This window comes from Ranitomeya imitator, chromosome 6, assembly GCF_032444005.1.
Source record: "Ranitomeya imitator isolate aRanImi1 chromosome 6, aRanImi1.pri, whole genome shotgun sequence".
Taxonomy (NCBI): Eukaryota; Metazoa; Chordata; class Amphibia; order Anura; family Dendrobatidae; genus Ranitomeya; species Ranitomeya imitator.
In genome coordinates this window covers 390,711,120-390,726,826 of record NC_091287.1, presented here as the reverse complement: position 1 = coordinate 390,726,826, position 15,707 = coordinate 390,711,120, and the positions used below count along the sequence as shown (strand labels likewise).

The 15,707-nt window shown below is 42.4% G+C and overlaps 1 protein-coding gene across 1 annotated transcript in view; it reads left to right on the top strand.

Annotated features, from left to right (window-relative positions):
* SMCHD1 (structural maintenance of chromosomes flexible hinge domain containing 1) overlaps positions 1 to 15,707 on the top strand; it is a 457,067-nt gene that overhangs the window by 349,365 nt on the left and 91,995 nt on the right. The window contains exons 34-36 of the mRNA XM_069731150.1: positions 9,810 to 9,871; positions 14,088 to 14,175; positions 14,267 to 14,398. Of these exons, the coding sequence (XP_069587251.1) occupies positions 9,810 to 9,871; positions 14,088 to 14,175; positions 14,267 to 14,398 (282 nt within the window). The remainder of the gene's footprint in view (positions 1 to 9,809; positions 9,872 to 14,087; positions 14,176 to 14,266; positions 14,399 to 15,707) is intronic.

Below are 15,707 nucleotides of genomic sequence, written 5' to 3'. Positions count from 1 at the left end.
AAGCTGGGAATATTTGGACTCTGAGGCCCCGTGGTACCAGTCCTAATTTCTTATATTCGATTAAGCTTGTCATATCTGAACTAATCTCTCGATATCTTCCCTCACGTGATCTCCGGTCCTCCCAAGACCTCCTTCTCTCCTCCACACTTATTCGCTCCTCATCCAATCGCCTCCAAGACTTCTCCCGATTATCCCCCATCCTCTGGAACTCTCTGCCCCAACACGTCCGACTATCAACCACAGTCGGATCCTTCAGACGGAACCTGAAAACTCATCTCTTCAGGAAAGCCTACAGCCTGCACTGACACCGCTGCTGCCTCATCACTATCGAAGCTACCGCCTCACCAACACCGGAGCTACCGCCTCACCAACACCGGAGCTACCGCCACACCAACACCGGAGCTCCTGCAACCCTCAACCTGCTGTCTCCTTCCCCATAATTCTGTAGAATGTAAGCTCGCAAGGGCAGGGTCCTCGCCCCTCTGTATCAGTCCGTCATTGTTAGTTTGTTTACTGTATGTGATATTTGTAACTTGTATGTAACCCCTTCTCATGTAGAGCACCATGGAATCAATGGTGCTATATAAATAAATAAATAATAATAATAATATTCCACCATGTGTTTGTCAATTTTTTATGTAAATTTATCAGATCCTGGGTTAAACTTTGAAATTCCCCATCATTAGTGTTACTGTTCCCAACCACAGCACCCGCAGGCGCATAAATTGTAAAGGCTGAGTACTCAGCACGCAAGCGCAACTACACAATGTACGAATATGGGTAAGGATGGACGCATCCTCCCGCTTTCAGATGCGCCTGCGCAGCAAGGAGGTGACCCCGGACTCATACTTCCGGGTTAGAGACAAACAGGCGAATGCCACCGCCGCTTCCCGCTTCCCACACTTGTGAGACAGGTAAATGAAATTAAGACAGCACAACTCCACACAAGAGACACACTCACCTTGAGAAAGACACCAGTGTGTGTCGGAACGCGTGGGTTTCCAATCTCCACTACACGCTGGCTGCACCGCTGCTTAAAGGGACCAGGGGGTGACCATAGAGGACTGGCTAGGGTGAAGTATACAGCTCTCTCCTATCATGTTTAGTTGGCGTACTATGCCTTTACACGGGCATTCCTGACTCACAGCATTGTTTGTGCTGATGTGGGCATTTCTAGGGACCAAATCCCAGGTCTAACAATACTACTGGATCTATGTGTATTAGCATTTACTAATTGCAGGCAAAAGTGATTTAATGCATGATTCTGTTACATCATTATAAGTGTTGTGCCTTTACACAGGTTTTATAGGTTTACACCTTTGTTTATGTCAATGTGGGCATTCCTGGAGACCAAATACCAGGTCTAGCAATATTATTGGACCCGTGTGTGCCAGCATTATGCCAATTAAAGGAAACAGTGATATGTCCTATGAGTCTGCCACTTTACTTATGTCCTCTTAGAGACTTTTTGTCTAGCATATCCGATATGGTCTCTCTAGATCCTCAAAAGGCCGCCAACCTATAGGTTCTGTCTATTGGAATTTTCCTTACATTATATTTTTATGCAGCATCTGTGATCCAAATAAATCTATTTTTTTGGTGCAAAAAATTCGTAACTATGCCAGCCATTATCGTTGTATGATATAGCGTATTTTGTATGCAACATCTGTCTTTGCAATACTGGAGCCATCTACTCTTTGGGGTATGTTTTAAATGTTTTTAAATTGTGTGTAGTATCTCCATGTGGAAATAAACTTTTGTCATTTTTTCAACAATTTTTCTTGTGGAGTTCCAACCTTTCTTGAGCATGTGCTTTTTCTCTTTGTAATTATGTTGCATATATTACATGCTTGGTAGTGAACCCACATTATTTATATATAAAAAATATACTACTTGATGGTGCCCACTTAGAAACTTGTGTTTATGTAGGCACACAGTTTGCATCGCAGTTATAGCCTTCCAAGTACAGAAACGTTCAGTTGTCAGCGCAAAAACATTAGCAGGATTTGTATGGTTTACCAATGTTTGCGAGGGTTTACAGATAGTACATTTAATTGTGTGTCCCAATGATGACAGTGCCAGTAATGTCGGTAAATGTCTGTAAAGTGAATGTTGAATTATTGCCACTATATGGCTGTGTGCACACGATGCGGAATTAGTGTGGATTCACAGCGGATTTTTCCGCACAGAAACGCTGCAGTTCCGCACAGTGATTTAATGTACAATGTAAATCAATTGGAAAAAAAAGCTGTGCTAATGGTGCGGAAAAATCCGCTTGAAAACCGCTGCTACTTCTTTTGTGTGTAACTGCAGTGTTTCTGGCCCCTTCCATAATAGAAATCCGCAAAGGTAAAAAAACGCAGAAAATCCGCACAAAATCTGCATCAATTCCGCATCAAAAATGCACAAAATCGGCGGCACATACGTTTTCTGCCAGGAGATGCGGATTTTGTGCGGAAAATTCTGCACCCCAATCCACAACGTGTGCACATAGCCTATAAGTAATTAAACCCCCCAAAAAATTGAAAGTGATGCTCAGCTACACTCAGATGGCACACAGATCAGTTTTGTAGATTACTATTGTCTGAAAAATGTAAGGAACATAAATAACACAGGTAGTTCACTCAGACAGTGGAGGACTGCTGGTATCAGAGGCCTATTGTTACAGGCAACACACATGAAGGAGACCCAACATGGAATCTATACAGTTACAGAAATGTATTTGCACACAACAACAAAGTGACATCAATTTCACCACAGTAGAAATAGTCTAATAGGGACCGACAGGTCTTCCACTACACCCAACCCAACACATGGACACCCAACCTAGGAGTGTTCACATTTATATAAATTAGTGGCAGACACCAACAAAGTGGCATCAATTTTAACACCATAGAAATATAATAGGGACCCACAGATATTCAACATCAACCCAGCAGATTTACCTCCAAGCAGGACTGTTTACATTTCCACAAATTAGTGTGAACATTTCCAGCAACAGCAGGCACATAAGCCCCACTAAAAATATCAGAGACTGCAATTACACAAGAACAATACAGCGCACTAAAAACTACAACATCTAGTAACAGAAGTTGGCAGTTGTCTTTGGATAGGACGTCACATTAGTGGTTCACTAGTGCTTTCAGAAACATTAACACCTACCCCTCATACACCAAGCCTAATCCCTCTTCCTCCACGACCTCACTTTTTTCCAGTCATGTTGCTCATATAGTTTGCTAGGATAGGAGCACACTATTGGCAACTAAAAATTAGAGTTTTTACTCTGCACAACTTCTGCACACAGCTGAATTTTAGCGGCACAAAATTAGAAGGTGAAATATGGCATGATGAATCACGTTACTCACAGACTAAATAATTGTTTCAGTGTGGATGAGGCCTGTATGACAAAGATCTGCTCCAAAACATTTCAAAGTGAGATGTCCCCTACTGTATGACATAAGTAACAGATTTTTATTTATTTTTTGGTGTGGATGAGGCCTGTATAACATTAACTACATGTTCCAAACTATTTGTACGTTAGATGTCCCCTACTGTATTTCATTAGTAACAGAATATTTTTTTGCTCCGGTCGATGAGGCCTGTATAACATAGACTAGATGCTCAAAACAATTTCAAACTTTAATCTCTCCTTCTGAATCACATTAGTAGCGTATTTTTAGTGTGGTTGAGGCCTGTATAATCTAAAAGATTGTCCGTGGCAGTGGAACTCCCTCTTTTCTACATTTGCTGCTGGTAAGGTGCAGGTTTGATAAATTTATTTTTCCAAGGGTAACAGGAGAAATTTGACCCCAAAGGTTGTTGTCCAGTTTCTCCTGAGTACGGTGATACCCCATATGTGGGGGTAAACCACTGTTTGGGCACATGCCGGGTCTCGGAAGTGAAGTAGTGACGTTTTGAAATGCAGACTTTGATGGAATGTGTTGTGAATTCTGTTGTTAAGCTCCCTCCTGTGGTCATGAATGGTACTTTGGCTGGTTCTGTCCATAGGCTTCCTCTGGTGGTTGTGAGTGGGGCTGCGGCTTCTGAGGTTCCTTCCACAGGTGACGAGGTTAATTCGTTAGCTGGCTGCTCTATTTAACTCCACCTAGATCATTGCTCCATGCCACCTGTCAATGTTCCAGTATTGGTCTAGTTCGCTCCTGGATCGTTCTTGTGACCTGTCTTCCCAGCAGAAGCTAAGTTCCTGCTTGTTTTTCTCTGTTTGCTATTTTTTCTGTCCAGCTTGCTATTTAGATTTTTGTCTTGCTTGCTGGGACGCAGAGGGAGCGCCTCCGCACCGTGAGTCGGTGCGGAGGGTCTTTTTGCGCCCTCTGCGTGGTCTTTTTGTAGTTTTTTGTGCTGACCGCAAAGTTACCTTTCCTATCCTCTGTCTGTTCAGTAAGTTGGGCCTCACTTTGCTAAATTTATTTCATCTCTGTGTTTGTAATTTTCATCTTAACTCACAGTCATTATATGTGGGGGGCTGCCTGTTCCTTTGGGGAATTTCTCTGAGGCAAGGTAGGCTTTATTTTTCTATCTTTAGGGCTAGCTAGTTCCTTAGGCTGTGACGAGGCGCCTAGGGAGCGTCAGGAGCGCTCCACGGCTATTTCTAGTGTGTGATAGGATTAGGGATTGCGGTCAGCAGAGTTCCCACGTCTCAGAGCTTGTCCTGTATTATTAGTAACTCAGGTCATTCCGTGTGCTCTTAACCACCAGGTCCATTATTGTCCTCACCACCAGGTCATAACAGTAATGCTCTGCGGGCGTCAAGTTGCATTTGCAGAGCCCCTGATGTGGCTAAACAGTAGAAACCCCCCACAAGTGACCCCATTTTGGAAACTAGACCCCCCAAGGAACTTATCTAGATGTGTGGTGAGCACTTTGAACCCCCAAGTGCTTCACAGAAGTTTATAACGCAGAGCAGTGAAAATAATAAATACGTTTTCTTTCCTCAAAAATAATTTTTTAGCCCAGAATTTTTTATTTTCCCAAGGTAACAGGAGAAATTTGACCCCAATAGTTGTCCAGTTTCTTCTGAGTACGGTGATACTCCATATGTGGGGGTAAACCACTGTTTGGGCACACGTCGGGGCTCAGAAGGGAAGTAGTGACTTTTGAAATGCAGACTTTGATGGAATGGTCTGCGGGCGTCACGTTGCGTTTGCAGAGCCCCTGGTGTGCCTAAACAGTAGGAACCCCCACAAGTGACCCCATTTTGGAAACTAGACCCCCCCAAGGAACTTATCTAGATATGTGCTGAGCACTTTGAACCCCCAAGTGCTTCACAGACGTTTACAACGCAGAGCCGTGAAAATAAAAAATCATTTTTCTTTCCTCAAAAATGATGTTTTAGCAAGCAATTTTTTATTTTCACAAGGGTAACAGGAGAAATTGGACCCCAATAATTGTTGCGCAGTTTATCCTGAGTATGCTGGTACCCCATATGTGGGGGTAAACCACTGTTTGGGCACACGTCGGGGCTCGGAAGTGAGGGAGCACCATTTGACTTTTTGAATACAAGATTGGCTGGAATCAATGGTGGCGCCATGTTGCGTTTGGAGACCCCTGATGTGCCTAAACAGTGGAAACCCCTCAATTCTACCTCCAACACTAACCCCAACACACCCCTATACCTAATCCCAACTGTAGCCATAACCCTAATCACAACCCTAACCACAACCCTAATTCCAACCCTAACCCTAAGGCTATGTGCCCACGTTGCGGATTCTTGTGAGATTTTTCCGCACCATTCTTTTAAAATCCGTGGGTAAAAGGCACTGCGTTTTACCTGCGGATTTACCGGGGATTTCCAGTGTTTTTTGTGCGGATTTCACCTGCGGATTCCTATTGAGGAACAGGTGTAAAACGCTGTGGAATCCGCACAAAGAATTGACATGCTGCGGAAAATATAACGCAGCATTCCCACGCTGTATTTTCCGCACCGTGGGCAGAGCGAATTTGGTTTTCCATAGGTTTACTTGGTACTGTAAACCTGATGGAACTCTGCAGCGAATCCGCAGCGGCCAATCCGCTGCGGATCCGCAGCCAAATCCGCACCGTGTGCACATAGCCTAATTCTAAAGGTATGTGCACACGCTGCGGAAAATGCTGCGGATCCGCAGCAGTTTCCCATGAGTTTACAGTTCAATGTAAACCTATGGGAAACAAAAATCGCTGTACACATGCTGCGGAAAAACTGCACCGAAACGCAGGGGTTTACATTCCGCAGCATGTCACTTCCTTTCTGCGGATTCCGCAGCGGTTTTACAACTGCTCCAATAGTAAACCGCAGTTGTAAAACCGCAGTGAAATGCGCAGAAAAACCGCGGTAAATCCGCAGCGGTTTAGCACTGCGGATTTATCAAATCCGCTGCGGAAAAATCCGCGGAGGACCAGAATACGTGTGCACATACCGAAACCCTAGCCCTAACCCTACCCCTAACCCTAGCTTTAACCCTAACCCTAATCCCAACCTTAGTGGAAGAAAAAAAAAATTTCTTTATTTTATTATTGTCCCTACCTATGGGGGTGACAAGGGGGGGGGGGGTCATTTAGTATTTTTTTATTTTGATCACTGTGAGGTTTTATCACAGTGATCAAAATGCACTTGAATCATTTTGAAAGATGGCGGCGCCCAGGAAAGAAGACGGACGGACCCCGGGAGGCTCGGTAAGTATGATGGGGTGGGGGGGGGCACGGGGGGGGGGGTGGATCAGAGCATGGGGGGTGGATTGCAGTACGGGGGGGGGTGGATCAGACCGCAGGGGGGTGGATCGGAGTGCAGGAGGGTGGATCGGTCTGCAGGGGGGTGGGATTGGAGCACGGGGGGAGCGGACAGGAGGACGGGGGAGCGGACCACAGATCGGAGGGCTGGGGGGGCGACCGGTGGGGTGGGGGCACATTAGTGTTTCCAGCCATGGCCGATGATATTGCAGCATCGGCCATGGCTGGATTGTAATATTTCACCAGTTTTTTAGGTGAAATATTACAAATCGCTCTGATTGGCAGTTTCACTTTCAACCGCCAATCAGAGCGATCGTAGCCACGGGGGGGTGAAGCCACCCCCCCTGGGCTAAAGTACAACTCCTCCTGTCCCTGCAGGACGGGTGAAATTACAGTTAACCCTTTCACCCGGCCTGCAGGAGCCCATTCCGGCCATGACGCATATGCTGTGTCACAGGTCGGAATGGCACAGGATTTTATGACGCATACGGTGCGTCAAAGGTCGGGAAGGGGTTAATGTGCAATAGCTCTGCACACAGAACAATTTCATCACCACTAAATGAAAAGGTTGGATAATAGCGGGCTGTATCATGTTTATCAACAGAAAAAAATAAATATTTTAATGTGCTTGAGGTCCGCAGACAGGTTCATATGACCGCCACAAAATGACAACGTGGGATATGGCGGGCTGTATCACATTCAGCAACAGAAAAAAATATAACAAATTTTTAATGTGCTTTAGGTCTGCAGACAGGTTCATATCACCACAGCGCTAAATGAGAAGGTGGGATACAGCAGGCGGTTTCTCTTTTAGCTACTGAAAAAATAAGATTTATAACGTTATACTCATGCACAGAGCACAATAGAAGCTGTGCACAACACACTTGTAGGACATGTGCCCTGCTGACTTTGAATGTGGACTTCAGTAATGAATAAAAAAAATAGGAAGGTAAATTTTACAGGCACACTGGACCGCTAGCTAGCTATCTGATTGATATACAACCACCTACTAGCTAACTAGCTAAAATCTTGCTGCTAGCAGTGCCAGCGTCAGGAGCAGCCTTTCTGTGCTGGTACAGTGTCAAAATGGCGCTAAAACAAGATGTCTGCTCTTTATTTGGAGAGGGACATGTGATTTCAGCAGCCAATGACACAAGCCGTTGTCAGGACATTGTGGGTGTTTCCTGCGCCCTGATTGGCTTTTTGCAATGTGTACACATAAAGATAGGGTAAAAAAAAAATTACTGTTTACAAGAATGACATGCCACTGAGCTCTGCAAACCCCCTCCCCTCATCAAGCGCTCATGATATGTCACCATTATCATTCCTAAAGTGGTGAAAATACTTTTGTGGCAACGCAAATATTTTCCCGCAATTTTTAACGAATGTTAGTTTTTTCCGATTTATAACATTTTGCTTGTGTTTCCGATCACAAATCTGAATGTGCCATATTCGTGCCGAATTTATGTTTGGCAATCGGTTTCCAAACAAATTCACTTATCACTAGTGGACAACCTCTTCCATTTAGTAAAAACTTTGCACCACAAACTAAAAAAATTACCTTTTCAGAAGACATTTTCAATAGAACCCAATTTTTCCACACACACTCTTCAAAGCCTGAAGGTCCCATGGGCTCCTATGAACTCTGAGCTTTAGTTCTTTCCATAAATTTTCGATTGTATTCCAGTCAGGTGATTGGCTGGGCCATTCTAGCAGCTTTATTTTCTTTGAAACCAATTGAGAGTTTCCTTGGCTGTGTATTTGGGATCATTGACAAGCTGCAATGACAGCAAGTCAGTGAATTGGCAAGAAGGAGCGTGAGTATTGCTCTGGTGCCTCCAAGACCCCCCACAGACTCTGAGGACTCAAACAATTTGCAAGGTGGTGTTCAGAATTAGTGCAAGTAAACAGGATTAAACCATCCCCTTACTGTATAACCCCAAGCTGTCCTCACAAGAACCCACTTTAAACCCTTGATACCCTGCAGTCTGATGGATTCTGAAAGCTAGTAGTTCCAAAGCAATGGCAAACAAAAGGGGAGACAGAGGGCACCATTGTCAGCTCCCTCTCCCAAAAGGGAATTGATGAGGACATAAAACCTTGCAGCGCCGGGGTCCTGGGTTCTAATCCCACCTTGGACAACACCTGCAAGGAGTTTGTATGTTCTCCCCGTGTTTGCGTGAGTTTCCTCCCACATACCAAAGACATACTGATAGGGAATTTAGATTGTGAGCCCCATCGGGGACAGTGATGATAATGTGTGCAAACTGTAAAGCGCTGCGGAATATGTTAGCGCTATATAAAAATAAAGATTATTTTAAAGCCAAATTGTAGAAGGGCCTTCTCAAGGAAGGGTTGCTCGACTAAATCAAAAGCCTTAGCAGCATCCAGAAATGCCAAGACCCAATCTTCCTGTCCTTTCCAACCCAACTGTGCAGTTACCTGTGCTCTCCTTATATAATCAGGTGTAGACCCATGTGGAATAAGTCACTACTGGTCTGGGTGAATAATTTTGTGAATTACTTTATTTTGTCTATTTTTAAAATTTTGGTCACTATTTTATAATTTAAATTTAATAAGCATATGGGTCACTTTCATACTCAATCTTCTGGAGACTTATCCAGTTTTAGAAATACCACAGTATTGGCCAGCTCACTGGTTTTACCCATCATCAGATGTTTCTTGTGTAGCACATTGGTAGTCCTTGGTTTATAGGCCATGAGTTGAACCAGCTGATAATATTGTTCACTTAGTGGCAGGATTGCTTTCTAATTATTGAGTATTCAGCTGGTGTCATGACTTTCCATAGCTTTCTGCAGCTCTTTCTTCATGTGTTCAATACTTTTTCCTTTTCTCATTTCTCATTATTACACATAATTTATGGGCATCTATGGTTTGATTTTTGTCTGTGTGGACTGGATGGTTGTTATCGACATCTAGTGATAATTTCACGTCAATAGGACCTTTAGAAATATATTTACTTAGAAAATTGGTGACGTGTTCTATACTTATTTAACTCGTTGTATATCATTGGACAACAATTTTCTAGCTGACCCTTTTAATTATGCATAAATATTATTTTATAGGCAACTGTGTTTAACTGCAATAAACCAAGAGATGGCGATAAAGATGGCTGCTTCTATTTCAGGTAGGGATAATATGATTTTTTTTCTACTTGAAATCTTAATCCATAAGATTACTGTGCAGCTGAAACTGCCTTTAAATATACGGGATTCTGTCTTGGTCGTATGGTTTTTCAAGTACAAAATTTGTCCATGTTTTCCTAGACCTGTACAAAATTTTTCCATGTTTTCCTAGACCTATAGCTATGGAAAACTGCATTTCAATGTGCCTTTTGACAGAAAAACAGTTGGTATAATAGAAAATTGTAAGTATCAATATTTTATTATTCTAAAAAATATATACTATATTTTTTTTAGAACAATAAAAGATCTATATATTGGGCCAGTTTACATAAAGAGGATCAGCGACATTTGAGTAAAAAAAAATTAACCCCTTAACGACCACCGATATGCCATTTAACAATGGCAATTAAGAGTACTTCTGCCTCAGTTCTGCTTTTTAACGGCGCTGAGAAATAAGTGTATAGTGCCCCCCAGCGCCAGAATTTTTCCGGGGTCCCGGCTACTTGGGGTAGCTGACCCCAGAGACCATCATTCAGGTCGCGTTTTACCCACCCCAGTGTTGCAATGGCATTAATGGAATAACGGCGACCGCAAAAAAAGTCCCATTTAATTTCTCTGATGTGACCGCACATCAGAGGAGCGAAAAATTTGGTCTCCCGATCCACCCCTTGTATGTCCGGTGTCCCTGCATCCCCCTGTAAAGTCCCCCTTGTCGGCGGTGTCTTCTTTCGGGAAGAAAATGGCCGGCACGCATGCACAGTGCGCCCGCCGACATCTGCCGGCCGGCTCCTGGCAACAATAGGAAATTTTTCCTGTTGGTTCATCTTGATCACTGATAGATGCTATCACAGTGATCAAAGTAAAAAAAATGGTAAATAAAACCCCCCTTTATCACCCGCTTAGTTAGGTAAAAATAATAAATTCAAAAATATATTTATTTCCATTTTTTCCATTAGGGTTGAGCTTAAGTTAGGGGTAGGGTTAGGATTAGGCTAAAGTTAGGGTTGTTCTAAAGTTAGGTTTGTGGTTAGGGTTTAGGTTGGGATTAGGGTTAGTTGTGGAGTTAAAATTGGGGGGATTCCACTGTTTAGGTATATCAGGGGGTCTTCAAACGCGACATGGCGCCACCTTTGATTCCAGCCAATTTTGCGTTCAAAAAGTCAAACGATCCACCATCCCTTCTGAGCCCTGCCATTCACCCAAACAGTGGCTTTTCCCCCTCATACGGGGTATTGGCGTACTCAGGAGAAATTACACAACAAATTTTGTGGTCCATTTTCTCCTGACACCCTTGTGATAATAAAAAAAAATTGGTTCCAAAGTAAATTTTTTGTGAAAAAAGTAAAATGTTCATTTTTTCCTTCCACATTGCTTTAGTTCTCGTGAAGCACCTGAAGGGTTCATAAACTTCTTGAATGTGATTTTGCGCACCTTGAGGGGTGCAGTTTTTTGAATGGTGTCACTTTTGGGTATTTTCTGTTATATTGACCCCCCCAAACTTACTTCAAATGTGAGGAGGTCCCTAAACAAATGGTTTTGTAAATTTTGTTGAAAAAATGAGAAATCGATGGTCAAATTTTAATCCTTACAACATCCTAACAAAAAAAAAATTATGTTTACAAAATTGTGCTGATATAAAGTAGACATTTGGGAAATGTTACTTATTAATTATTTTGTGTGACACCACTCTCTCATTTAAGGGTATAAAAATTTTGAGAATTGCTATATTTTATTTACCATATTTCCCTTCTATTTCATAAACGCAAGTTGTATCGAAAAATTTTTGCCACTAACATGAAGTACAATATGATAAAAAAAACACAGACTCAGAATCACCTGGATCCGTTGAAGCGTTCTAGAGTTATAACTTCATAAAGTGACAGTGGTCAGAATTGCAAAAATTGACTTGGTCATTAAGTACCAAATTGGCTCTGTGGCTAAGGTGTCAAATGACCCCCATTCATTTAACCCCTTCTCGGCATGCGCTGTATAAATATATCTAATGAAATGCGGTGTCAGCTCTATATGAGAGCTGACAACCAGCAGCAACGCCCTCAATCTGTGCCAACACCGATCGCAGGTGTTTATCCCATTTGATGCCTCTGTCAACAGTGACAGCAACATTAAGAGGCTTCCCAGAGGGAGGGATCTCCCTCTCTGCTCCCATCGCACAACGCGATTGTGATCGCGTTGAGCCAGTGGTCTCTATGTTGACCCCTGACCGAAAGATGACTACGGGGTCACCCAGGGATGGCGGCCTTTAAGCTCCTGCTCAGAGCAGGAGCTGACACGCCTCCCCTCTGTGTGAGAGCCGTGTGTGTGTGTGTGTGAGCCGAACTCTGTGTGTGAGCCGAACTAATGTCCCGCAATGCCGAAGCATTGCCTTGTATTAGATCAGTGATCTGTTGGAGTAAAGTTGATGTCCCATACTGGGACAATATAAAAAAAAAAAGTACAAAAAAGTTCTCAAAAATTGTCAAAATATAAAAAAAAAAATCACAAAATAACAAAAGAGAAAAAATATTATTCCAATAGATACATTAATTTTTGTAAAAACAAAAATAAGCAAAGTACACATATTTGGTATCACTGCGTCCAAAACAACTCCACCTATAAAAGTGTCCCATTAATTCACCCCTTCAGTGAACACCGTTAAAGCATTGTTTATTTTTGTTGTAATCCTATCCCCTAAAAAAAAGTGGAATAATCAAAGGCAAATATGAATACAAAATGTATTTCTTAAAAAGTAATAGTCTCCCGCAAAAAACAAGCCACTGTACAGCTTCGTCAGCGGAAAAATAAAAAAGTTATAGTTCTCAGAATAAAATGATGTAAAAATATTTTTTTATATAAGTTTTTATTGTGTAAGGCTGGGTTCACATTGCGTTTACAGCAGCCCGTTCAACACATACCTTAACGGGCCTCTGTAAACGCAAGTGCCGGTATGGCAGCACGCTAGCGCAGATAGAGCATCTGCTAGCTCTATCTGCGCTAGCGGTGACGGACCCGGAAATGCTGCATCCCGCATCTCTGGGTCCGTCACTCAATCACGGCACATGGCTAGCGCACGCCTATTGTGGGCGTGCGCTAGCGATGCGTCCAACATTGTATTCAATGGCAGCATTAACGCCCTACGTTACACCACGTTAAGCCGCGGTGTAACGTAGTCCGTCTAACGGACTGGGTGGATGCAATGTGAACCCAGCCTAAAAGCGCCAGAACATAAAAAAAAACTATATAAATGTGGTTTTGCTGTAATTGTACTGACGGGAAGAATAAAGCTTCTCCTTATCAATTTCACCACACGCAGAATGGCCTAACCTCCTCCCCTCCCCCCAAAAAACAGTTCCTGAATTACTGTTTAATTCTGCCTCCCAAAAATGAGAATAGAAAGCGATCAAAAAATGTAATGTGCCCGAAAATGGTACAAATAAAAACGTCAACTCATCCCCCAAAAATCAAGCTGTCACATGACTGTCGGCAGAAGTAAGGAAAAATTATGGCTATCTAAATATGGGGATGCAAAAGCTTGATGGATCAATGACTTGTAATTCAAGCTGGTGGCAGACAGAGGCGCCAGCACAACAAGAATAAGACTGCTCATAGCCCTGCCCCATGCACAAAGACATGATCACAGCAAAACTTTAATTGCTAATTGCACAAGAACCACAAAATGGATTTCTTCACCACATGTATAATTTTAATTAGTATTACAGCAGAAATGTGGACTTGTCTGTAGTTTACATAGCAAAATACTGCTGACAGACCTCTTTAAGGCCACGTTCAGTATTTGGTCAGTATTTTACATCAGTAGTTGTAAGTCAAAACCAGTTGCGGATCAATCAGAGGAAAAAGTATAATAGAAAAAGGTCACCACTTCTGCATTTTTCACCCAGTCCTGGTTTTGGTCTCCAAATACTGATCATGACCTAAGAGGAAAACGGACTCTTTAAAAATGGCCAGTTTTTTATTGTCTCAACTATCCTTTCTCTACTGGTCTTTCTGCATTTACTTCATCTTGCAAGGTGTTTGCAAAAGTTTGGCAGCATCCAATGGTGCTGTTGCTTGGTGAATCAAGATGACCATTGATATGGCATATCACACCATGGGCAAGGCACTTTTGTTCTGAGTTACAAAAAACTTACAATTATCTCAAAGTAAAAAAAAAATGTACTAAGGTTTGCATAGCCTTAAACTTTGTACTTTATTTTGCTACAGAGATAAAATGATACCTGAACGTGTTGAGAAGTACTGCATCCAGTTTATGTATATGGCTGAGAAGGCTACTGTACTTTATAGTGAACAGGTTTGTAACCCTTTAAGTTGATGCATCTCTTGTTCAATCTAGCATGGATTCTTATTCACATAATTTGCATAATTTTGTCTTTTGTTTTAAGCTTTTAATAGATGTGGTCGCCAACAAGCCTGTGAAATTAGTTCCACTCCCAAACCCTGCAACCCCAACAGTGTCCAATGTTAAAGCTGAGGAAACCCGCACTTTAGTCAAGAATCTCTGGCTTAAGACTGTGGTAAAGTTGTGTTGTTGGTGTTATTTTTTCAATCAAATAATAATTTATGTATTCAGCAAATTATTATAAAAAAATAAGGCTGTGGCTAAACCGTGACATTTTTGCAACTTATTTGCGGATTGCTGCTGCGTAACTATTTGCGTACCTTTTTGTATACTAGACAACAGGTCATTAAAAGCATGGTTAAATGCAGCTGCATCCACTGTTTTTTTTAAGCTTGAAGTGATTTGTCATTATTTTACAAGATCATTCCATGGATGCTTTTTATAAAATAATGCAGCGGATGCAACATTAGGTGCCTATACTTGCAGCACTTAAACAGTGAAAGAATGAATTTGCGACCAAGAGGTGTCTATTAATTACCTAGTGTTTGAGAAACTGCTACAATGCAGTGCGGACCCGTTCAGGGCGACATTTACACCACACCTATTTCACCAATTTACAAAGAACATTATTTAAAACTAGATGGTGGCCCGATTCTAACGCATCGTTTATTCTATAATATGTATGTATCTATGTACGTCGCGCTTAGCACAGCCACGTAGTATATAACACAGCCACATATTATATAACACAGCCATGGAGTATGTAACACAGACAGCCACGTAGTATATAGCACAGCCATGTAGTATATAACACCGCCACATAGTATATAACACCACCACGTAGTATATAGCAGCCACATAGTATATAGCACAGCCCACATAACACAGACAGCCGTGTAGTATATAGCAGCCGCGTAGTATATAGCAGCCACGTAGTATATAGTAGCCACGTAGTATATAGCAGCCACGTAGTATATAGCAGCCACGTAGTATATAGCAGCCACGTAGTATATAGCAGCCACGTAGTATATAGCAGCCACGTAGTATATAGCAGCCACGTAGTATATAGCAGCCACGTAGTATATAGCAGCCACGTAGTATATAGCAGCCACGTAGTATATAGCAGCCACGTAGTATATAGCAGCCACGTAGTATATAGCAGCCACGTAGTATATAGCAGCCACGTAGTATATAGCAGCCACGTAGTATATAGCAGCCACGTAGTATATAGCACTTCCCACATAGTATAGAACACAGGCCACGCAGTATATAACACAGCCCACGCAGTATACAGCAGCCAGGCAGTATATAACACAGCCCACGTAATATATAGCACAGCCCATGTAGTATATAACACAGCCCACATAGTATATAACACCGGCCATGCAGTATATAACACAGCCCACGTAGTATACAGCAGCCAGGCAGTATATAACACAGCCCACGTAATATATAGCACAGCCCATGTAGTATATAACACAGCC